Raw genomic sequence first — 25,638 nt, 5'->3', positions numbered from 1 at the left:
GAATAACACATGGATGTTAAAATTAGTGGCCAAAAGTATAATGAGACATAGGATATTTGCATTGTCTTAATCTATCCACCCATGAGATACTTTTCTAAACATTGGAGGATACTAAGGGGACATGACAACAAAATGCAAGGTGAGAACCTGGATAGAATCCAGGACCAGGAAAAGGGCATAAATGGGATAACTGGAAACATTTGAATAAGGTCTATAGATCAGTTAATAGTATTATATCAATGTTAATTTCCTGGTTTTGATTATTGTGCATCAGTTATAAGTAAGATATTAACATTTGGGGAAACTAAGTGCATATGGGAATACTTTGTACTTTTTTCAACTTCTTTCTAAGTCCAAAATTATTTCAAGAATAAAATTTAAAAATTTAAACTTAAAAATAAATAAATTAAAAAGTTCTAACATTTTCTAACATTTGAATGGCCCTTTATTTTTAAAAAAATGCTAAGAAATAGGGAAGTTTTTATGATCCTCCCTTGACACAGGAAATAAATGCCCATCATTTCTGTGATTTGCCCAAGGCTACCCATTATAAAGTCATGTGTTCTGTTAGATCCTCACCACAGCAGCTTCATTCTCATAGCTACTTTACAAAGAAGAAGGAGAAGGCATTATGATTCCCATTTTATAGACTTGGAAACAGAGTTCCAGCAAGAGTAAAAGATTTACTGCTAGTGAGTGGTGGGATGAGAGCTAAAGTTCAAGTCTTCTCATACTTAATCCAATTTTGTTTTCATTCATATTCCATACATATAATTATCTCTTTTATTCAACAAATATCTATTTAGAATTTTCTAGTCAAGGCACTGCACTGAGCACTATGCATACAAAAATGAAAATTACTTTTTGGAGGCCACCTTCAATGAGGTGAGTTTTGAAAGAGGAATAGAAGTTAGCCAGGTAAAAAAAGCCAAGGACATCATTCTGAGCAGGGAGGGTGGTAACTTGGCCTCTAAAGATGGCAGCAGGAGTACCACAGAACTGGCCTTGAGGCCCAGCACCCTCACAGTTCCTTTTATTCACTCCTTTGTAAGCATTTAGTGCCCATCTACCAGTGAAAGGCCACTTACGGACTGCAGTTTAAAAGTAAATTTTATGGGGCTTCCCTGGTGGCACAGTGGTTGAGAGTCCGCCTGCCGATGCAGAGGACACGGGTTCGTGCCCCGATCCGCGAAGATCCCACGTGCCGAGGAGCAGCTGGGCCCATGAGCCATGGCCACTGAGCCTGCGTGTCCGGAGCCTGTGCTCCGCAACGGGAGAGGCCACAACAGTGAGAGGCCCGTGTACTCCAAAAATAAAAAAAATAAATAAACTTTATTTTCTTCACATTAGCTTTGCTTTGGGAATTGTTGTAGAATTTACTTGCATTCTGCTTCACTGGAAAGCTTAAGTTAGTCTTGTTGCCCGTATATCTCTGTGGTCCAGCTGGCTGGCCTCAACAGTTCCTCTGTGCGGTGCCATCAGTTGGATCTTACCAAAGTTATAATGGTACTGGAGAAGGGTGGCTGGATAACTGATGTCAAGAGAAGATGCGCCTGCCTGGCACCAGGGCAGCAGAAAGCAACTGACCAGAGAACAAGTGTGGCCTCCAATCCTCTCACACTGTGTTCCTGGGTTGAACATACTGTCTCAGCTTAAATTCTCCAGCTGGCCACAGGAGATTCTTCAGTTCTGGCAGCCTGGCTCCAAATTGTGTGTGTGTGTATGTGTGTGTGCATGCTCTTGACTACTTTACAACCCTTAACTTGCTAAACCCCCCCTTTTTTTTAATTACAGTAATTTTTAATTAATTTATTTATTTACTTTTTGTTGTCATTGTTTTGGCTGCACAGCATGCGAGATCTTAGTTCCCCAACCAGGGATCAAACCCATGCCTCCTGCCGTGGAAGCATGGAGTCTTAACCACTGGACCGCCAGGGAAGTCCCAACCTGCTAAACCCTTTAAGTGAAATATCTCTCTTCAATTTATCTAATCTGGCCACACATTATGCAGTTCAAATTATCTGAGTTTGCATTTCCTTCACCGGTTTCACACACGTGCTCAGATTAGTCCATGAGGGGGATGAATTCCACTTTGTGGGAACTTAAGGCAGTAAACTCTAAGATTCATTCATCACAATTCTGCATATAACTGTAGCCAAGTTCAGGGAGAGTAAAACCCGATGATTATTCCCTGCATGGTGGATAATCTTGGATATTTAGTTTTGGAGTGGGTTGTTTTGGTGGCATATGTAATATATGCATCTGTATTTGAGCAAGATTTAATACTAGTACAGTAGCCACTACTGATGCACAATTAGGACAGATGAACTCTTTGCTTGTACAAGAACCCTCTTCAACCTGACCTGGAGGGGGAGAAGACAATGCCTTTTATATGGTTTATTCAGTTGTGATCTTTTGTTCTGAGCCTGCCTTCAAACATCAGAATGATAAACTTTGGGGATCACAGGTGTTGTTATGTTTATCCATTGCAAGGCTATCCACTGAGTTGCAAGAGCTTTGAGACTTTAAGAATCGAGATAACAAGCTGAAAATTCAGTAATGCCGATTTCAGTTTGTTAAACCATTCATTGGCCCCAGGTTGAAAATTTTATGGGCCTCTACTTTATGGCTGAGGAATTTGCCCAGATTCTCTGTTAATAAAACTAAATTCCCCTTTGTATCAGTTTCCAATTGTATCATCAATTGTGTTGGCATAAAAACTTCAAGCCATGTCAGCCTTACGGGTTTGATTGATATGTCAGGGTGGAGGAATGATGAGTAATACCTTTGTTATCTGACTTATGCATGTCTTTAAATGGTATGCTATCTTTCAACCAAAATTACTTGTTTTTCATTAACTAACACTTGTATATTCTACTGATGTCCTAATTTCATGACATTAGAGTGATTTCTGTTGCATAAACGATAGCTTGCATTGCTTATAAAATGTGCTTCGACACACTCAATGTCTTCTTCAAACTTCTACTGCATTGATTACATCTGGCAGCCCTATACGGTGAAACTTAGTTATGACCCTTCCAATTAAATTATGGTTGGAAACCCACTTCTGTGGTACAGCTCGGTGATCTACTAAATTTCTCAGTGACATTCAGAACATGAAATAATTTTGAGAGAATATATTTGCAATACAAATGGGAGCAGATGAGAAGGTTTTCAGTCTATATTAATTTATTTTTCAAAAGTCATTACTTGTACAGTTTACTTCCCAAGCTAATTCTAACCAAAGATGAGTAACACTGCATTGGCAAAAGTATGTGCATAAGATATTTCTGTATGCTTAAGCAGAAATATCAAGTACGGTGCTTATGTATGAGTAGATTTGCAGCGAAAGATGTTCTTAAGGCGGGTTCTCTAGCACCTGCTCCCAGCCTTGTTCTCAGCTAATGAACCTACATCCTATTTCGTGGAGAAAAGGGAACTCATCAAAAGACTTGCGCAACCTCCCACTACCACAGGCCCCCACCTAATAGCTCTGTACCCATATACTTTACCTTTTCTCCTGTTTCTGTAGGTGAATTGTCTGTGCTTCTAAGGCCACCCCCTCCCTATGCACAGGTTCTCAGCCTTGTCACCTCACAAGCCTGCTCCTGCAACGCCCTTCTCTCCTGAACCATCAATTCCCCCTTCTCCCCTGGAGCGTTACTACCAGGAAACAAGCATCCTATTTTTTCTCCTACCTTAAACAAACAAGCAAAAAAAGAAAACTCCCTTTTTTTTTTTTTTTTTCTTTTTGGCTGTGTTGGGTCTTCGTTGCTGCACAGGCTTTCTCTAGTTGCAGAGAGTGGGGGCTACTCTTCTGTGTGGTGCGTGGGCTTCTCATTGTGGTGGCTTCCCTTGTTGTGGAGCAGGGACTCTAGGGTGCAGGCTCAGTAGTTGTGGCTCGTGGGCTCCAGAGCGCAGGCTCAGTAGTTGTGGCACACGGTCTTAGTTGCTCTGTGGCATGTGGGATCTTCCCTGACCAGGGCCTCGAAACACGTGTCCCCTGCATTGGTAGGCGGATTCTTAACTGCTGCACCACCTGGGGAGCCCAAAGAAAACTCCCTCTTGACTCACCCCTTCTCCACCCAGCTGCTGCCCGATTTCTCTGTTCTTCCAAAGAGTTGTCTTTGCTCAAGTTTCTGAGTCCTCTCTTCCCGTTCTTCTATAACTCACTATGATCACGTTTCACCCCCTCCCCTCCTCACCCTCTCCATTCTATCTGTGTTGGCTTCTTGCTGATGTTTGGACTAAACAGGCACACTCATTCCTCAGGCATTTGCTTTTGCTGATCCCTGGCCTCCAACCCCAGGTATCAGTGGTTTGCTTCTTCCTTGAAGTCTTTGTTCAAAAAAATCACTTGTTCAGTAAAGACTTTCTAATCATTTTATTTAAAATTGTGATAGTCCTTCACACCCCCTCACTCTCTTATCCCCTTATGCTGAGTTTTTTTTTCTTTCCAGGATATTAACACATTCTAAAACACTATAAAACTTTTTATTTTCTAAATAAACTCCATTATAGGGGTTTTTGAGGATTTGAGTGTTTAACCGGCAAAGCTGATATAGGTCCCCTCTACCACCACATTGAATGTCCCATGACAAGGAAGGGGCCTGGGTTTGGAGCCAGTGAGTGGCTGTCACTGAGTGATCTGAGTTGTCACTCAGATCTCTATCACCTGAGTGGTGTTGGGCTGTCTACCCTCTTCAAGTTGCAGTTTGCTCACCTGTAAGTGGGCACAATGTACTTAAATCATTCACTCAGCAAATGTTGAGGACAGTCTTAGACCAAGCAATGGTCTAAGTCCAGCCAGTCCTGAGTGAGACATGTAATTCATGGAGCTTGCAGTCTAGGGAGGAGATAGATATTAAACAATAGTTCTAGAAACAAATGTAAACAGTGTTCCTCTCACGCCACCACTGCCTTGTTTTAACCTCAGTTTTACTGACAGGTATATTCTAGTTGGTATCCTACTAACTTGGTTTTCACACTTGATTGTGTCCTGAAATATCTCTTAAAAATACAGGCAACGGAGGCCCGTGTCTAGAATTACTGATTCAAGAGGTTAGTGATGTGGCCTCCAACCTGCATTTTCACCTCATCCTAGGAAATTCTGATGCAGACTACACACTGAGAAGTGCTGATTTAAAGAAATAGCTTTATCATTTTTCTTTTTAATAATAGGTAATAATAAAAACATTTTAAAGTCATGTCATTCTGAATAAATTATGCTCTCCCAGAAGCCATTTATTCCAGGACTTTTGCCTCACATTAATGATTTTAATTATCCTTAGAGGGTACACACACACTATCTAATCATACTAGGGTCTCAATCTTAAAATAACTCACCCCCCTGAGGGCACTTTTTGTTGCCTAGTAGCTTTATTGCAAAAAACACAAGGAGTTTAAAAATGTCATCCATTTACATGGCTAAAAAGTACAGAATAGCAAAGAGAGCCACAACCAAAAAGAATATTGACCTCAGAGAGCCTTCCTGCCACAGACACGAAGGAAAGCCATCAACAGGTGGTGCTGACTGCTGCCATGATTAAGCCTTGCAGATTCAAATGTGAACATAATTTCACTCTGTTGACATAATTATGCTAAGGCAAGTAATTTTGATATATGACATGTGGCCATGTTCTACAATAAGGTCATAAACCCACAAAACTATTCCTTTGTAAATAATCATAAGGTAAGTTAGATATTACTCAATTCAGATTGATTGAAGCCTGGAAAATCTGACTTGTAGGTTAAAAACAAAAGCACACCAATGATGATTTATTATTTGTCTTTTTTTTTTTTTTTTTTTTTTTTTTTGGCTTCTCCTCCTGACTTGCGGGATCTCAGTTCCCCCACCAGGGATTGAACCCAGGCCACAGCAGTGAATGCCCAGAATCCTAACCACTAGGCCACCAAGGAACTCCCTATTTGTCTTTAAACCTACAGTAATATCATAGTTAGCTGTATCCAAGGAAGAATTTGTTTTCCTGTATGTCTAGAAAAAGACAATTGAAATGTACCCTAGTAAATATCCCAGTATTTTGTTTCAGATGCCTTATGGTAGTTTACCTAACTGTATGTTTTTTGTAACCCTCTAGAATCTACCAAACAGAATAAATTAACATTTTTGAGATGGTTCAAGGTCATCATCATGAATATCTAACACTGGGCACTACATTAATACCCTGGTCTTCATAAGAAATGTGCCTGTAGTAAGTGGTCCTAAGACTTTAAGGCCTTATTGTTATATCTGCATAGTTTAGGCCTTAATATTACTTTTATCAATCTGATAAGTAAGTCTGACCATATTTTTATGTGTTTAAGAGCTGTTTAACATTCTTTTGGTAACATGTCTATTCATATCCTTTGCCTATTTTTCTATAGGATTTTTGTTGGGTTTATTGATTTATAGAGGTCTTGTACAGAACAGAGAACTTATCCCTTAGTCCAGCGGTGCCCAACATTTTTGGCACCAGGGACCGATTTTGTGGAAGACAATTTTTCCATGGGGGTGGGGGGGATGGTTCAGGCACTAATGTGAGTGATGGGGAGTGATGGGGAGCGGCAGATAAGGCTTCGCTCTCTTGCCGCTACTCACCTCCTGCTGTGCAGCCCGGTTCCTAACAGGCCGTGGACCGGGGGTTGGGGACCCCTGCCTTAGTCTGTAATTTAAGATTTTTCAGTTTGTCACTTGTCTTTTGACTTTTCTCATATGGCTTTTGCTGTGCAGATTTTTATCTTTATTTAGTAAAATTTATTAATCTTTTCTTTAATGGCTCCTGGGTCTTTGTCACACTTAGGCCTTCTCTATTTCAACACTGTGTGTATAATACATGTGTGTATAATACATATATGTATATATATGTATAAAGTATACAAATAATAGTACAATATAAATATATGCAACCTATACATATATAATGTATACATATGTATATATATACACATGTATATGTTTGTATGTATGAACCACATATATGCATATATATATTTTTACTTATGAATGTATGTTTTAAAATTCCCATGATTTCTCACTGGAATTTTCAAGTTTCAGTTTTCACTTTTAAAGTTTGGTCCACCTGGAACTTATCTTGATTCAAAATAATAAATTAGAATATTCATCTTCTTTATTTTTTAATACCTGGATATTCTGTTCTCCTAACACCAGTTATCACTTACTGAATAATCTCTCTTACCCCACTGATTTGACATGCTAAGTTCTATCATATACCAAATTATATTTCTCACCATCCCTATTCTAATTATTATAGCTTTTTAATACATTTTAGTATCTCATCACTGTTCTTTTTTCCTCATAGTTTTTCTTGCCATTCTTGCTTTCTAATTTTTTCTATATAAACTTTATTTTTTATTTATTTTTTAAGAATTTATTTTATTTATTTTATTTTTGGCTGCATTGGGTCTTCGTTGCTGCTTTTAGGCTTTCTCTAGTTGTCTAAATCTTTTTAAAGCCATCTGCCTCCCTGCCTCCCACTGCCCTTTATTTCTACATTTTATTTTTTGAAACTGAATCAGTTGTCCTATGGAGTTTCCCGCCATCAGGATCTTGTCAATTACACCCCCACGGTGTTGTTTAACATGTTCATCTGTCCTTATTTTAGGAAGAATACCGTGTAGGAGATTAAATAATCTATTCTTTTTTCATCTATTTCTCAGCGACGTTTCAGTTTTTCTTTAGTGTATACCTTCCTTGTTTCTTTATGAGCATATTCCTAGGATTTTTAATGATATAACCTCTAAGAAGAGCAGTTTGGCAACATTTATCACAATTACTAGTACATGTGTCTTGTGACCTAGCAACTTAACGTCTAGGAATTTATCCTGCAGAGATAATTGCACACCTGTGAAATGATGTATTTCTGAAATTACTCATTGCCTCATTATTTGTAATAGCAAAAGATTGCAATAATCTAAATTCCCATTGGTAGGAGACTAATTAAGTAAATTATAACATGCCCATACAGTGAAATGCTTTGAAGCTGGTAAAAGAAAATATTAGGAAGTTCTTTATGTAATGATGAGAAATATTTTCCAAGATATGTTGCTAAATGAAAAAATGAAGTTGCAAACCAGCATGTGTATATTATGTTATGTTCCATAAGAAAATGGGAAATACATATACTGAATATACATAACATACTTCTGGAAAATAACATTCGTTGGTTCCACCAGGAGAAATTGGCTGACTAAGGGACAAGAGAGTGTGGGAAAGAGAATCTTCACTCTATGCCTCTTCAAACCTTTTGAGTTTGTACTCTGTGAATGTTTTACCTATTTAATTTTTTTAGCTTAAAAAATTTAAGTATTGTAATGTATTATATAACAGGTTAAGATCCCAATTAACATACATTATGTTTAAAGCCTGTTGTAGCATTATTTGGCACACAGAATTCAAGCAGAGTCAGTCTTGTAGAGGGAATTCCTGCCCAACACGGACAGCATGGCACAGTAAAATTAGCAAGGGATTTGAAGCCTTCAGGCAAAAGTTCAGATCCCTTTTCTATTCCTTAGTAAACTTATGAACATGGTAAAAATATCTTAAACTTACTAGGTTTCAGTTTCTTAATCTACAAAATGGGGTTACCTTCACCTACCTTCCAGCTTGTTATGAGGATTAGCAATAATTTGTATTATGTCCAGATGCCTGGTCCATTATGTTATTATTTCAGCTCTAGAATTCCATGAATTAATTGGTCCCTGGGGAGAACACTGAGGTCAAAGGATGTATTTTATGGAAATAATTTTCCTTTTCATTTTGAAACTTAAATATTCCTATCATATTCCTTTTTTTTTCTTTTTTTTTTTTGTGGTCCACGGGCCTCTCACTGTTGTGGCCTCTCCCATAGCGGAGCACCGGCTCCAGATGCGCAGGCTCAGCGGCCATGGCTCATGGGCCCAGCCTCTGCGGCATGTGGGTTCTTCCCAGACCAGGGCACGAACCCGTGTCCGCTGCATCAGCAGGCGGACTCTCAACCACTGCGCCACCAGGGAAGCCCCCTATCATATTTGTGAACTTTATTACCTTGGACCTAGTCTTCAAGCTCCCAACCAGTCATATGTAGACTCTCAAGCAGTCCTAGAAGTGAGAAAGCAGGCAACATATCCCATTCTATTTGGGTGGCCTCCCATGCACTTGTCTCAAGTTGAGCTTTGCCTCTCATTGTTTTTCTCACTGGGGCTGTAAAACTGTATATTTAAAATTATAGTTCTAAAGCTCTGTTACAGTGTAAAATCTACGAGGCTCAGGATGCCCATCATTCAGTCATTCTTTGCAAGGCCAATTATGTGAATTTTTTAAAAAAGCTAAGTTGAGAGAGTGATTTCATTTTATTCCAATTTACATATAGACAAGTCTCATCTGCAAGATAGACTCTGACACATATCTTGGAGTCATAAAAATATACTCTGAAATTTCTCTGACACAACTAGCTTTAACTTTTGACAATGCTTAAGACATGTAAGAGGCAGCCCACAAGTTAACAAAGTGAAAAGCCAGTATCCTTGCCTGCATTTCACCAGACTCTTCTGGATTCTTCAGTAGTTAACTCAGAGGAAGAGAGCTGCACCCTAACAGGTCAGGGCAGTGAGCGCTGGTGCTCACGATATAAGACCCATGAGAAATCCTTCCCATCTTACCTGTCCAGTAATGGGAAAAGCCTTAAGGTGCTATGCAAGGAGCTTGATGGGGACCATTTCCTATCAGTGAGGACTATTAAATTTGGAAGACATTCAGAAGAAACCAATTAAACCTATATCTCTACAGAGCTCTGAAAAGAAGAGAGGTTGATTACCATTTGGAGTAGTTTTTTTTTTTTTTTTTTTTTTTTTTCGGTACACGGGCCTCTCACTGTTGTGGCCTCTCCTGTTGCGGAGCACAGGCTCCGGACGCGCACGCTCAGCGGCCGTGGCTCACGGGCCCAGCCGCTCCGCAGCATGTGGGATCTTCCCGGACCGGGGCACGAACCCGTGTCCCCTGCATCAACAGGCGGACTCTCAACCACTGCGCCACTAGGGAAACCCCATTTGAAGTAGTTTAACTCTGCCTTGTGGAGAAGAAGTACACTAGCTTCCTTTATTTTTATTTTTATTTTTGTCTATACAACAGTTACATTGGCTGATTTCCTTGATTCATCTTTCTACACACTTCCTAAAGCTGTTACTATATTGTAAATATTTTTCTGAATATCACAGAGAAGTGTACCAGAATACTTTCGTAGAGCCCTTTATACCTACATACTTACGTTTTACTTGTTTGCCCACACTCAGCAATAAAAATTACAAGTTGCTTTTTCAGTCATTCACAGTGATGAACAGGAAGAGGAAACCAAAGTACTGTTAGAAATCCCCTATTACAGTGTGGCAGGTTTATAAATAGAGTTAACAGGTGGATACTTTCAAGCAGCATTAATACAATGTTAGTCAATATCAGGAAAATTTTGTACTTTAAGTTTATAAGAGTATTAAAAAACAAAGTAGTGAAATTATTTTTTGACATGTTCTTTCTCGCTTTCACTTTCCCCACAGTCTGTAGTCCAGCAAGAGACCATTTAAAAAGGAATGTATGTAACTTAATTTCCACAGGGTACAGAAAGTATGAGCCATGAGGATTTTGTATTTTTTCTTTTAAAGAAAGAGACACTTAATTTAGGTTGGTGTTTTGTATCCGTTGGAGAGTTCCTTCTGTCAGTTTCTAGCGTTTCTAGCACAAGGTGAAGAGAAAAGGATTCTAAGACAAAATCATAATTTTTTTTCCAGATTTCTTAAATAGGATGCATTTTAAAAATATGAGATATTGTGAGCTCTCAAAACAGTGAAGCAACTGTGAAATATTAAGTAACAAAGCAGCCTATGAATGTTCTAATCATCAGCCTGGCGCACAATAGATGCTCAGTAAGGAGTAGGTTGAAACATATGAAGTTGCTGATATCTGACCACTTTGACTTACAAAAATGGCAATTTCGGGCTTCCCTGGTGGCGCAGTGGTTGAGAGTCTGCCTGCCGATGCAGGGGACACGGGTTTGTGCCCCGGTCCGGGAAGATACCACATGCCGCGGAGCGGCTGGGCCCGTGAGCCATGGCCACTGAGCCTGTGCGTCCGGAGCCTGTGCTCCGCAACGGGAGAGGCCACAATAGTGAGAGGCTCACGTACCGCAAAAAAAAAAAAAAAGAGGCAATTTCACAGGATTCGATATAATACTAATATCCTTCATTATTCACCTTGGTGTCAGAATCCCATGAGTCTAAACCATCTTACTAAAAGAGCAAGCAGATCTTGGTAATGTTATAGTTATTAGCCAAGATAAGGAAGTATATTTGTGTGGCCTTAACAGACACTGAGGCAAAGTGAACGTATGCATTTTGCCTCAGGAGAGTTTAGATGTCCCCAAACCCTCACACACAATCTTATAAAACAAGGCAAGAGGGTAAAGCTAAAGCAGCAAAATAACAACAGCTGTGAGGGCTGCATTATAGTGGGGAGAGACAGAGAATCTGAAAAGGAAAGAAAGAAGGAAAAAGAAAGAGAGAGAGGGAGGGAGGCAGGGAGGAAGGAGAAACAGAAACACTGTAATTCTAACCCAAATATAATTTAATAAAAATACAAATATAAATACCTAGTATCTGAGATACTTTGGTGTGTCTGGCCAGGAGCCCTAACCACTACTGTCCTTTATTAGGATATCATCACATTACAACAGTGTATTAACACTTCTGACTGTAATTATCAAGACAAGTTTAAAACTGGCTTCGAGTGCTCTGAAAGTCTTTCTGTGAGAATTTTTCCTTTAGGTTGGTGCACCAAATAACTTCTCTGCATTTTTTACCTCATTTCTCAGCCTTTCAGGGTGTGCTCAAGTGTTAGTGAATGACTGCAAGATGAGTCAGGCTACTACTCCCTCCACTGGCAAAATAATTGAGAAGCAACCTTACATCTGGGTATTTTTAGATTTTTAGGGACACATCCAACTTTTAAAAACTTTTTTACACAAGCCACATTTTAATACTGAAAAATTAGAAAATCAAATATTTTTGAAGCTCTGAATAAAAAGTTGAATATCTCTTTGAACAATGTAGACCTAACACATGAAGGAGAACACCCCAAAGGCATCTCTTGCGTCACCCTGTTCTCCTCTACATCCCTAGTAACTAGTTGTCAAGGATAAATATTTATCGTACGAGTGAATGAAATTCTGTATTCACATTTGAAGTTTTTGGCTTTTTTTAAAACATCCATAGTAGCTCATTAAATATCTTTTGTGTACAAGAAGATGTTCCATATAAATGACTTCCCTTCCTCATCTATAAAATGAGGGGCTGGACAAGGTGTTTCCAGCAGAAACATACAGTCTTGTAAACAGCTAAACCTTCAGGCCAGGGAAGAGAGCAAGCAGAGGGATTTCTTAAAACATTAATGGGTAAGCTAAGACCATTAATGTATGGCTTAGTTCCAAAATGGTCTTGGGCCATGCATGACCTTGCTAGATGATGACTTTTTAACCTGTCTCTCTGAAACTGTTCACTGAATTTTGCCTAAGGGCTTGTGTGTCACTTGTTTAGCTTTCCTGACAGTATATTCCAAAGGAAGTCATTCACTGGCCAGTACGAAGTCTCCCCTAGCTGTGCCAAGCAGAATCATTCATTACCATTTAATGGAGAGCCCAAATCATAGTTCCAGGAGGGCTAAGGACCTGCCAGCTCACTGGTTCTTGCTGGCATTGACTTTGTTTTCCTCAGCAATCACCAGCAGTAACCAAATGCCTTTGGAATTCCAAAAGGAGCCTACTTATCAGTTGAGATCTCTCAAAGAAAGTATGTTTTTAAAAACAGATGCGTTTTGTGAGGTTCATGCTACTAATTTCCTGTTTTTGATTGAAACACTTGTACTATGGTCAGGAATCAATGTTATTGAAGACTAAATCTGTTTAGCCTACTTCTAGCTCTGTACTTTCAAATATGGTAACCACTAGCCACATGTGGCTGTTGAAATTAACTAAAATTTAATAAAAGTAAAATTCTTGTTCCTCAGTTGCATTAGTCACATTACAAAACCCAATAGTTACTAGTGTCAAATGGCTACTTTATGGACAAGAACACATATGTAATATTTTTATCACCGCAGAGAGTTCTGTTGGACCACATTTTTCTAACTTTCCGAAGGATACAGAGTAATCAAGTATTTTGGATTTTAATTTTAGAATTTCTTATGGCCTAAGGTAGGAAAAGTTTTGGCCAGAGATTTATTTATCCAGCACTTATTTATTGAGTCAAAACAATTTCCCAAGAGGCTATTTTTGTTGTGAAATATTCTTGAAGGTTTATAGCCCCTGTCTCCTACGAGATAGATGATGTGGCCCAGGGAGGTTACTGGGAAAACTCAAAAACTCCTTGGAAGCCTTCGGTACTGCCAAAGAAAGGCAATCTTCTCAGTTACTGTTCATCTTCATTCCAATTAGCCTGAGGACTATATATTAATTATATTAATATATACCAAAGCACTTTATAAATTCTGGGAAGTTTTGGCACCATAGCTTCCTTTAATTATTTCTCCACATTTCTAGGACGAGTTAGTCCCTAAATGAGCAGCCTGCCATAGACTCTTCCAGCCCTAATCTACCTCTTGGATGCATGCAAAATACTCAAGAACTTTAAACCTATAGCAGAGCCAGCTCAGCACTGGCTGCTATATGATCAGTAATTCCAAGCCACAGAATTCTACCAAATCACTTTGGGATACCACTGGTACAATACTAATTCAACAATAATTAAGGAATATTCAGTGATTAAGAAAAGGCTAATATTGCAGTTTTTTCCTATTCTGATTATTGAGGTATCCCATGAAAATAAACATTTTTAAAAGAAAATTTTCTAACTTTGATTTAAAAAATTAAAGGAAAATTATTTTTTAAAAGGTTATAGTCTTGATTTTAATACAAATATAAAATGAACAGATGTCAAAGATTTTATTTAGCCCATTAATTAGTGAGAGATACAGTAAGATGTTACAAACAATTCACAAGAGACTCCAGAAAGCAGATGAATATGTAAGTCTGTCAGGAATACTGAAATATGTTTGCTTAATAGGTGCAAAACTGGTCAATATCCACAGGACAATAATCAGTTGTATCCCACCATCCATGTACACTGTGCATTCTTATAGACATTTGCATCACTATCAATTCTCTGCAATTTAGAGAATTGTAAAATTGTTCAAAGACTATGAAGGGCCCAAACCCATAGTCAGATAACTTAGAACGGTATTTCTAGGTAATGTATAGTTTTTCATTGAAGACACCCAGTAATCATCTTGGTCCATTTCCAAGCCTTTTATAATTGTTTTAGGGTAGAAATCTTTATAGGTTACTCTCTCCCTAGTTCTGCTTCTTTGATTTGCCTGGCCATTTTCTCCTTGTTTGAGAGATACTTGATGAGCTTTCTTTTTTGCTTGATTCAGTAGAACAGGAAAAAGAACATAAAGATGTATCTTATTGAAAACTCTAAGTTAAGAGACTATTGAAAAGGGTCACAGTGGGCTGAATAGCTGAAGGGAGTAGCAAAAGAAAGAAAAAGATGAGAAGATTAAATCATTTACATCAAAATTTCATAGATGTTGCAATTATAGAATTAAACCTCTTTGTTTCTCTTATTTCCTTGTTTCTGACCTCTTGGCTTTAAGACACATCTCAATTTAATAACACCTTTTTTAGGACAAAGAACATTTTAAAAGGAAAAAAGTGTACACTTCTTTTTAAAAATAGCACAATGGAATATATTTATTCATACCATAGCATATTATTCCCTTAATAATCAGAGTTTAAATCTAAGTCTTCCTATCTTTCTTCTGAATTACATTGGGCCATCATTTATCACGCATATGACATTATACTTTTCATAATGTATTTTCTGATCAAAATTTTTTAGTGCTGTTGTGATTAAAAATGTAATCTTAAGGCATTTCAAAGAATAGTGATGTGTTCTCTACACTTCCATTTGATTCTTTGATTAGTCCATACCCATGTACGTATACAGCTAATTTTGAAAGTTAACAGCAAGTTTTTGACAGCTTAGCACCTGAACAATAGTCCTTCACAAAGCATGCATAGGTAATTCACCTTTTCTTGCTTTGAAAACACTATGATTTATCCTGAGAAATCTGGCAAATTCTTCTGCCTTTAATTGTACTGCTTGGGATCCAACAGACAGTTCTTTGTATATATCCCAAGGACAAAAGATTTATCTACTAGTGCAAATTAACTCTTGCATGTGTCTTCTGTTCTTGGGTGCTTTAGAAAAAAATCTGGTTTTTGTTTTACAAGAAAATCAGTTGGTTCATTTCTCTAGTAATGAATGCTTGCATCACTTACAGTAGGTTACATTCTCCTTTCTGTTCTCGTCCCTGTACGTGGTCCTCTTTCTTTTAAGTACTGCCATCATAGTATGGTCCTGATAATTCTAGATCCAAGTTGAAGCAAAAAACTTAATTATGGGAGCCAGCATCAGTGGAAATAAGTCAGCTGAGAGAATAAGGATAGACAAATAGCCTAAAGTTCACACTTTTCCAGACTATGACACTTATACAGGCAATGGGAACAGTCTCACAATTTGCCTCTCTGTCTGAGGGCCAGCTGGACATGATTATAAGACTTACTCTAATTTCAGAAAAGGTAAAATTGGGGGTGGGGAGGAACACCGTGAATGTTACAGTTGAGGAAATTTGCTAAATTATAGGTTGCTTAAATACATATTGTTTCACAAGGTAATGATTTTTTTTTTTGTATGTGACAAGTCTTTGAAAAATTTCCCAGCTTCTTTGCTGCTGATCTAGGTTAACACTTTCTCTTAGTAAATCAGGAAACACAGACCTGGAAACTTCAACTTGTTCCAAATTTCATCAAGTGAGCTACTACTAGCCAAAATTTAGAGTAGTGATTTCCAAACACTCAGTGCCTACCCATGAGGGAAAAAACAAACAAACAAAAAAACTTTCATGAATTCAAATATATACACTTTAAATGACTGTCTTATTTTCATGTTGAAACGTTCACTCTTTTATGTGACTGATGTGTTCAATCTTTCATGGGATCGATGTGTTCATTCTTTCATGTGATTGTAAGAGTCATTATTCTTGTTAATTTTTTTTGCCCCCAACCCAATATATTTACTTGGTAAAATAAAAATTTAGCAACCCTATATTGGTTCCCTCAGTTAAAACATTACAAGTCCTTTACATGCAAAAATCTGAGAATTAATAGGCCAGAGGGCTTTAAGACAGTGTTCTTTGCATTAGGCATTTCTCCTTAGTTATTTCCCATGGCTGTTTCTTGCTGAAGAAAGGACCTTCTTCAGCTATTCGTCTCACCTTCTAAAGAGCACCTCCCTTGTTTTCTCTACTCAAAATAATGAAACCGTTTTTTAAAAATTTCAAATAATTGGGTTATCTAAAAAGAAATGTTTCATATATGAATAATCAGCCTCTCTATAAATAAGACTAACTACTAAGGAAGTTAAAAAAAAACTATCTTTTTTTACTGTTCTAGCTGTAGTTCTGTGATTCCTCATACCTCGATTACCAGAAGATTTAGTTCTCCGACCTGTTTCAATGAAGTGTTTTCTGAAGCAGGATACTCACATACACATGCCCATAACCTACCTTACTACTGGCAATGGGAGGAGAATTGCAAGAATGAATGTGGTTTATTCACAGCTCAGCTGCCTTTGCCTTTTCTAGCACAACAGCACAGTCTACTACTAGTCTGGTACTGCAGCCACTTGCTTTTATGTAAAGGCATTTTATTCAGTAGTTTGAAAGTAATGAATCTACAAAGTAATGCTCCATGTGAGAGTAACATATTTTAGAATGTGTTGATTATTATGATTAACGGTGGGGCCCTGGCATTTTGTAGATGGATGTTAATACAGTAACATTTGGGTATCACCTTTTGCAATTTTTCAAGGTGGTATACTTGTTTGTATACACGCATCCCATGTCCAGCCATTGCATTATGCCAACGTTGGTGACAGTGCCACTTTGTCAGGCTGGAAAGACAGTCTCATACTCAATAAGGAAACACATTATCAAGGGAATAAAAAATGGAAATGAGCTACTACCTGTGGGCTCAAATTAAATTAGCCTGGAGAATTTAGAAGCAGCAGCCCCTCTTGCTGTTCCTTCTAATGCAACTGTGTGGGCCTTTATATCTCATGCTGTATTCATTCAACAAATATTTATTGGGCACCTACTATGTGTAATGCATTACATATCCTAAGATATAAAAGATGAATGCAGGGGCTTCCCTGGTGGCACAGTGGTTAAGAATCCGCCTGCCAATGCAGGGACACGGGTTTGAGCCCTGGTCCGGGAAGATCCCACATGCGGTGGAGCAACTAAGCCCGTGCACCACAACTACTGAGCCTGTGCTCTAGAGCCCACGAGCCACAACTACTGAGCCCACATGCCACAACTACTGAGCCCACATTCCTAGAGCCCGTGCTCCGAAACAAGAGAAGCCACCGCAATGAGAAGCCTGCGCACCACAACAAAGAGTAGCCCCCGCTCGCCACAACTAGAGAAAGCCTGTGCACAGCAACAAAGACCCAATGCAGCCAAAAATAAATAAATTAAATTAATTAATTTAAAAAAAAGATGGATGCACTTCCATTTGTGCCTTCAAAAAGCTTAGGAGGGGCTTCCCTGGTGGCACAGTGGTTGAGAATCCGCCTGCCGATGCAGGGGACACGGGTTCATGCCCCAGTCAGGGAAAATCCCACATGCCACAGAGCGGCTGGGCCTGTGAGCCATGGCTGCTGAGCCTGCATGTCCGGAGCCTGTGCTCCACAACGGGAGAGGCCACAACAGTGAGAGGCCCGCATACCGCAAAAAAAAAAAAAAAAAAAAGAAAGAAAAAGCTTAGGAGACGAGATGACACATGTACAGAATTATCTGTAATAGAAGGCAACAGTAGTACATGCTATTGGAGAGGTAGAGATAAAATATGCCAAGATTTCAAAAAAGGCGGAAATAGTTGTTTTAACTGAAGAGCTAGGAGGGTATTCATAAAAGAAAAGGAAGTGAAGCAGAACCTTGAGGAGTGGTTAGGATTTGAACATATGGAACCATGTTGAAGCAGTTCCAGCAAGAAAACTCCACAAGCCAGCAACAGGAGAGGGAAATTCTGGGATATGTATTGCAAAAGGGATTCTGGCTAGAACTGCAGCATCCAGGAAGGAGAGTGGTGGGTAGAAAGAAATGCTGGAACACAGTGCAGTGGGTTATGTTCAAGATTTGGGGCTTTAGTCTCCAGGCATAAGGGTAAGCCTAAGGTTTTGTAAATATAAGAATATCTGTTCATAAGAGCATATCAAGACAGTTCATCTGGAGGATATGCAAATGTTGGATTTCAGAGAATGGCTGAGAGTCATTGATGGAGTCCTTGGGAATGCATTAAGAGGAAGAACTGCCACCATGACCATGGCAATGGCCATGGACGATGGCTAGGAGAAGTGTCAGGGATGCGGTATGGAATAAGGGTTGACGTTCATTGAACATAAGGGGGAAAGAGATGGGGAAGAGTCAAAGACTTTGATGTTTTAAGGAAATAAAAAAGAGTGGGTGTGATTGATAAGACAGAGATTCTTATTTGAGCCACCTTGAATTTAAAGTGCTGGCAAGAGTAAAAGACTAAATATCGCAAGAACAGTTTGCAACGCACGTCGGAAATGAAGATAAAAAATAAAGCCGGAGCTAGAATTTTACTTATTTGGGAATAGTATGAATAGGGATAATAGTTGAAGCACATTTTTGTTTTGAGAGAAGTTCACAGGGGCAGCAGCAAGGAGAGCATTACAGAGGAGAGGGCCAGGGATAGGTCCATGGAGGATGCCTGTGCTTAGAAGGGGAATAGGAAATCTTCCCCTCTCTTCTGAAAAAGACAAAACAAAAAAACACTCATGGACTTCCCTGGTGGCGCAGTGGCTAAGAATCCGCCTGCCAGTGCAGGGGACACGGGTTCAAGCCCTGGTCCGGGAAGATCCCACATGCCACGGAGCAGCTAAGCCCGTGCACCACAACTACTGAGCCTGCGCTCTAGAGCCCTCGAGCCACAACTACTGAAGCCCGCAACAAGGGAAGCAGCCACCGCAATGAGAAGCCCGTGCACCACAACGAAGAGCAGCCCCCGCCCACCGCAACTGGAGAAAGCCCGAGTGCAGCAACGAAGACCCAACGCAGCCAAAATTAAATAAATAAATATTAAAAAAAAAAAAAAACACTCATAAGGAGGAGTCTGTGGCGGCAGAGGTGAAGGGGGCCAGGGCCAGGGGTGGAGTAGGTGGGATCAAAAAGGCTGCATCAGACTGGCAGAGGTCATTTTGCTTGCACATGGTAAATCTTGTCTTCGAAAGAAGGAAAGATCACTTAACCATAGATCAAATGTGTGTTTCCAGAGCACAGTTCTTTAAATCTTTATTAAGGAGTTTCCCAATGTGACTCAGTGTCCTGCTGCTTGCTGCCCTGGGAAGAGCCCTGTCTCACAAACATACGGGTGTTCTTTCCAGGAATCCTCTAGAAGCTTGAAAGAGACATGAGTGGTTTTGACATCTCTTTCCCCCAGTAAGGCAATGTTGCAGAGCTGCGGGTCCATCAAACACTTCTTCTTTCTGCATTGGACCATCTGCTGTAGACCAGGGGTTCCTAACCCGAGGCCAGCAAATATCCTGGCCAGTGAATGTAATGTTCTGTTCCACATGTGTGCATTTCTTGAGGAGATGATTTACCCTTCACCTGATTCTTAAAAGCATCTCTTTTCTTAAAAAGATAAGAACCACTGTAATGGATCATGCCCTGCTGCACGATGATGTAAGTGCCCTAAAGACAAGAGCCTGTCCTTATAAATTTTGGTATCTTCATGATACCTCTGTCAGTTTTGGCTGAGTGAATGGGTAATGGTGCTACATTCCATGGACCAACAGGAATCATAAAATACTCATTTTGACTGTATAGCCTCTTGCTTGAATTAGCAAGTATACAAACCTAGAAAACATATTTTTTAATGATAATGTCCTTTATTAGTATAACCTGTAGCTTAAAGTGAGTGCTTCAGACACACACACTATCTCCTTTATTTCTTTAATAATTGTGCAGAGTAGGGATTGGTATCTTCATCTCAGGAATGGCGCCAAGACTGAAAGAATGCACATGACTTGTCACAGGTCATACATCATATGCCAGCTATTATTATTATCTCATGGTACATACATAAATAAAAACGCCTACAAACACAATAGACTTGGCCTTACTTTCTGAGATGCTTATTGGTTGGCAATAGGTTTTTGTTTTATATGAATGTAATCTTTTTATTAGCTTAAAATGTAATCCTCATGTTAAATGCAGTGGTTTCACAATAGTTGTGTTATTGAATGACAGATACTACTATCATACAGTGAGTTTAATTTCTTGGTCTTGTACTAGATAACATTAAATGAAAGCAATGGGTCTTTGCTTGGTAGAGTGAAGATGGCACGTCAGATAGCAGTATAGTGTCATGATGAAGAGCAGGAGCTTTTGAACCAGACTTGGATTTCAGAGTTCCCCTAAACACTATTACATCTTAAGTATTAAATACCGGATTTTTTTGTTGTTGTTTTTTGCGGTATGCGGGCCTCTCACTGTTGTGGCCTCTCTAGTTGCGGAGCACAGTCTCCAGACCCGCAGGCTCAGTGGCCATGGCTCACGGCCCCAGCCACTCCGCGGCATGTGGGATCTTCCCGGACTGGGGCACGAACCCGTGTCCCCTGCATCGGCAGGCGGACTCTCAGCCACTGCGCCACCCGGGAAGCCCCCGGATATGTTTTAAGTTCTCTTTCAACTTAGAAGAGCACGTGCTATATTTCTTCCATCTGAAACGAGAGAGAGAGAGAAAACTCATTTCTTCCACTTAACTTTCCCTGGAGAGGACAGAGGAAGAGAGAATGGAACAGCAGCCTCCCATCAATGGCCTAAGCCAGCGGACCCGCAGGACAGCTGTGCTCTGGCATCTGGCTTCTGTCCCAATGCTGCCTGCACTGCAGACTCTGTTCTGCAGCAACATACTTCATCTCCTGCCAGTAGCTATTCTCAGCCTCCTCACAGCGTGGGTTGTGAGAGTTCATATTTACATATAGGCTGAGCTTTACCTTCCTAAACATGCAAGAATTATTTAAACCTTAATACAAAAGTGGGGGGCAGGATACAGGGGAACTTGGAACTTCTCAGACAAAAAACTGATACCTGAAACTGAACCCGAAAATGTGAAGGACTTGCAAACTGATCAGGCAAAGTTCTCTGAAATTGGAATCAGAAATATTACAGGGCTGATTGGGACAGTCTGACTCAAAAACCTGTAGGAAACATGCTGCTCTTAGGTTAAACATGTGTGCACTCTGTTAACTGAGTAGTGGGGACTGTTAATGCTTCATACTAACAAAATACAACTTTCCAAATGTGTTTGCTCAATATCACTTTACCTGGTTTTTTTTTGAATTTTTGAATTTTATTTTTTTATACAGCAGGTTCTTATTAGTTATCCATTTTATACATATTAGTGTATACATATCAATCTCAATCTCCCAATTCATCCCACCACCCCCACCCCACCCCAGCCACTTTCCCCCCTTGGTGTCCATACATTTGTTCTCTACATCTGTGTCTCTATTTCTGCCTTGCAAACCAGTTCATCTGTACCATTTTCTAGGCTCCACATATATATGTTAATATACAACATTTGTTTTTCTCTTTCTGACTTCTTCACTCTGTATGACAGTCTTTAGATCCATCCACATCTCAACAAATGACTCAATTTCGTTCCTTTTTATGGCTGAGTAATATTCCATTGTATATATGTACCACATCTTCTTTATCCATTCGTCTGTCAATGGACACTTAGGTTGCTTCCATGACCTGACTATTGTAAATAGTGCTGCAATGAATATTGTGGTACATGTATCTTCTTTTTTTTTTTTTTTTTTTTTGCGGTACGTGGGCCTCTTACTGTTGTGGCCACTCCTGTTGTGGACGCGCAGGCTCAGTGGCCATGGCTCACAGGCCCAGCTGCTCCGTGGCATGTGGGATCTTCCCGGACCGGGGCACGAACCCGTGTCCCCTGCATTGGCAGGTGGACTCTCAACCACTGCGCCACCAGGGGAGCCCCATGTACCTTCTTGAATTATGGTTTTCTCTGGGTATTTGCCCAGTAGTGGGATTGCTGGGTCATATGGTAATTCTATTTTTAGTTTTTTAAGGAACCTCCATACTGTTCTCCATAGTGGCTGTATCAATTTACATTCCCACCAACAGTGCAAGAGGGTTCCCTTTTCTCCACACCCTCTCCAGCATTTGTTGTTTGTAGATTTTCTGATGATGCCCATTTACCTGTTGTTTTAATGAAGGTTTTTTTTTTTTTAAAGATCAGGAACAAGGAAGCTGCTTAACTGTTTGAATCGGCAGTTTACCTTTCAGATGCCTAGAGTGACAAAGTGTAAGAATGCAAGGAAAGAGGGAATCCTGTCCCCAATGTGTGCCAGTCAGACTGTTTGTGGGGAGACAAAGCGTGTGGAATGCTGGTGTGCCAAAAGGCAGGAATATTATTCTGAGATATCTCGGCACTGACACTGCTTTCTCTTCCCAAGAGAACACGGTTCAAGTACCAGATGAGCTTGATATTTAGAAACAGTCATTTAAATACAATCACTGGAGTATTGGTGTAAGCTGAAATGGTCATGTAAATCTAAGAATGAAAGGACATTGTTGTAAGAGGGAGGCGTCTCCCTGCGCAGAGATGGTCACTGAGGGCAGCAGCCTGCTAGGGAACAAATAAATAAGGAAAACCACACAAGGATTTGCCGAATCTGCTTTTTCTCTGGGTTACCACATCCTGTGGGTTCTGCAGCCTGGGCTGAATAAACTGGGGCTCCTGGCAGATGTGTGTCTGACCTCTCCCCACTAGTTGGTGACCCGGTTGCATGGTACATTAATTTCATAAATTGTAGTAAATGGGTAAAGGGGCATTTTCAAATGCCTAACTTCACTAATTCTTCTTAAACCCTGTGAATACCTTTTGGGTTTCATTTTAATTGCCCTGTGCCTGTGTAGTTTAGTGTATGCTAGAGTGAATTGTTTCAAAGTCATGACTGAAATATGCATGATGAGGCTATGAAAATTGATAAATTAGCCTCACCAAACATTGTTGAATATATATCTATATATACTCAGCCCCATGAAGGTGAGACCAGGGCTATCTTGTTCTTGGGAGTATCCTCAGGACTTAGCAGTGTTATTCGCTCATCTGACTATTAATTAACTTAATAGGATCTTCCAACAAATCCTTTAATGGGCTTTTTGCTATAGAGACACTAACACTGCATATGTTTAAAAACTTTTGTTTTACTCACAACTTTGCCATGAAATTATTATTTTTTTTTACCTTTCACTCCCTTTCACTGAGGTAATTAATAATTAATATGTAAAATATTGTTCTCCAGGCTTGAAACTATTCCAACATGGCTTTCCTTGGACTCTTCTCTTTGCTGGTTCTGCAAAGTTTGGCATTAGGGACCACTTTCACTGATGAAACCATTGCTGAGTTGTCAGTGAATATGTATAACCATCTTCGAGCCACTGGAGAAGATGAAAATATTCTCTTCTCTCCACTGAGTGTCACCCTTGCAATGGGAATGATGGAACTTGGGGCCCAAGGGTCTACCCTGAAAGAAATCCGTCATTCAATGGGATATGATAGCCTGAAAAATGGTAAGTGTGCTTAGATTTAATTTCTCAAGATGGTTTGACATTAACATTCAACTCAGTTATGTTGCCTCATGCCTGAGGCAGCAGTATTTACGAAGAGTGAGAAAGAGGTCTGGGTAAGAGAACCATTAGGAAACCCAAGAAAGTTCTTAGCTCCTAGCTGTATCCCTGGCTGAGTTAATCCAAGGAAATTGTATCTTTTATTATTATTGTTTAAACAAACCTCACTGTGATAAACAAAAGCAAACATGGTTCTTGCTCTGTTGGAGTTTCCAGTTTAGAGGAGGGCATATATTAATCAATTATCACATAAATAAATGAGAAATTATAACTGTGATGAGTGCTATAAAAAAACCATTATTCTCTAAGAATATCAGAAATTTTTACTTAAAATCAACAGTACCTTCATTATTTAAATGGCATCCAAGAATTTTTTTAATAAATTTATTTATTTTATTTATTTACTTTTGGCTGCATTGAGTCTTCGTTGCTGCACACAGGCTTTCTGTAGTTGCGGTGAGTGGGGGCTACGCTTTGTTGTGGTGAGCGGGCTTCTCATTGTGGTGGCTTCTTATTACAGAGCACGGGCTCTAGGCGTGCGGGCTTCAGTAGCTGTGGCACATGGGCTCAGTAGTTGTGGCTCACGAGCTCTAGAGCGCAGACTCAGTAGTTGTGGTGCACGGGCTTAGTTGCTCCGCAGCATGTGGGATCTTCCTGGACCAGGGCTCGAACCTGTGTCCCCTGCATTGGCAGGCAGATTCTTAACCACTGCGCCACCAGGGAAGTCCCAAGAGTTTTTTTTTGAATGTTGTATTATCATGAAAAATTTTTGTACTGGAGAGAATTTCTAGCCAAAATGTATTTTGTATTCACTTTTCAATGATGTATAATTTCTATTTTAATGTTTCTAATATACATGTGAATTAACTCATTAAAAAGTTGAGAACTAAAACAATTTCAATTGGATTTTCTAGTTGTAAGGTTAAAAAAAAGTCTACTTAAAGTAAAATTTAAAGGAATATTTTGATTTTTAAACTAGAAAATTAAACTTGATAACAGAAACAGATTATTTCTGATCATCATAAAATAAGACTCATTTAATTAAAGTAACCTAAGTACTTTGAAAGAAAACAATCCAAGTATCTCTACTTTATAGATTTTACCAAGAAAGTCAATTAAAATGAAAATAGTATCAGTTGATAATACTAAACTGCAAAAAGTTAATTTGAACATCTAGAAACAGCACAAATATTGGAACCTCCTTACCATGCCAGTGTGGGGAATAAGCCAGTGCTTTTCCTTTGGGCCTCTATTCTATTAATCCCCCTTGCTGTGTTTTCGTGCTCCTCCACTCTCCAGGATCTTTCACTGTGTTTGTTCCACTAATAAACTTATCTTTTGTCATTTTGCAGGTGAAGAATTTTCTTTCTTGAAGCATCTTTCTCACATGGTGACTGCTGAAGAGAGTCAGTATGTGATGAAAATTGCCAATTGCCTCTTTGTGCAAAATGGTTTTCATATCAATGATGAGTTTTTGCAAATGATAAAAAAGTACTTTAACGCAGAAGTCAATCATGTGGACTTCGGTCAAAATGTAGCTGTGGCCAACCATATCAATAAGTGGGTGGAGAATAACACAAATAGTAAGTCATTTGGTTCCTTTCTTTCTCTAATAGCTTAGTTTTAACTCCCTTTTACTTCTGAAATTATTTGTCCCCTTGTTCCTTTTACATTTTGAAGGTTAGATTGCATTTAGTTGAGTATCAACTAAATTATTGCATTTAGTTGAGTATCTACTAATAGATTACAGCCTATTTTAGAAGGATTGTTTATGAATAAACATT

At 39.3% G+C, this 25,638-nt stretch overlaps 1 protein-coding gene across 1 annotated transcript in view; it reads left to right on the top strand.

The window, feature by feature from the left end:
• The window catches only part of SERPINI1 (serpin family I member 1), a 69,231-nt gene that overhangs the window by 18,558 nt on the left and 25,035 nt on the right, over nucleotides 1-25,638 (top strand). Inside the window, exons 2-3 of the mRNA XM_082625350.1 lie at nucleotides 23,530-23,797; nucleotides 25,207-25,437. Of these exons, the coding sequence (XP_082481476.1) occupies nucleotides 23,548-23,797; nucleotides 25,207-25,437 (481 nt within the window). The 5' untranslated portion in view covers nucleotides 23,530-23,547. The remainder of the gene's footprint in view (nucleotides 1-23,529; nucleotides 23,798-25,206; nucleotides 25,438-25,638) is intronic.

The sequence above is a fragment of the Mesoplodon mirus genome (genome assembly GCF_964341445.2).
Source record: "Mesoplodon mirus genome assembly, chromosome: 6".
NCBI lineage: Eukaryota > Metazoa > Chordata > Mammalia > Artiodactyla > Ziphiidae > Mesoplodon > Mesoplodon mirus.
The sequence above is the reverse complement of the archived record's forward strand: the minus strand, read 5'-3'. Positions and strand labels throughout refer to the sequence as shown.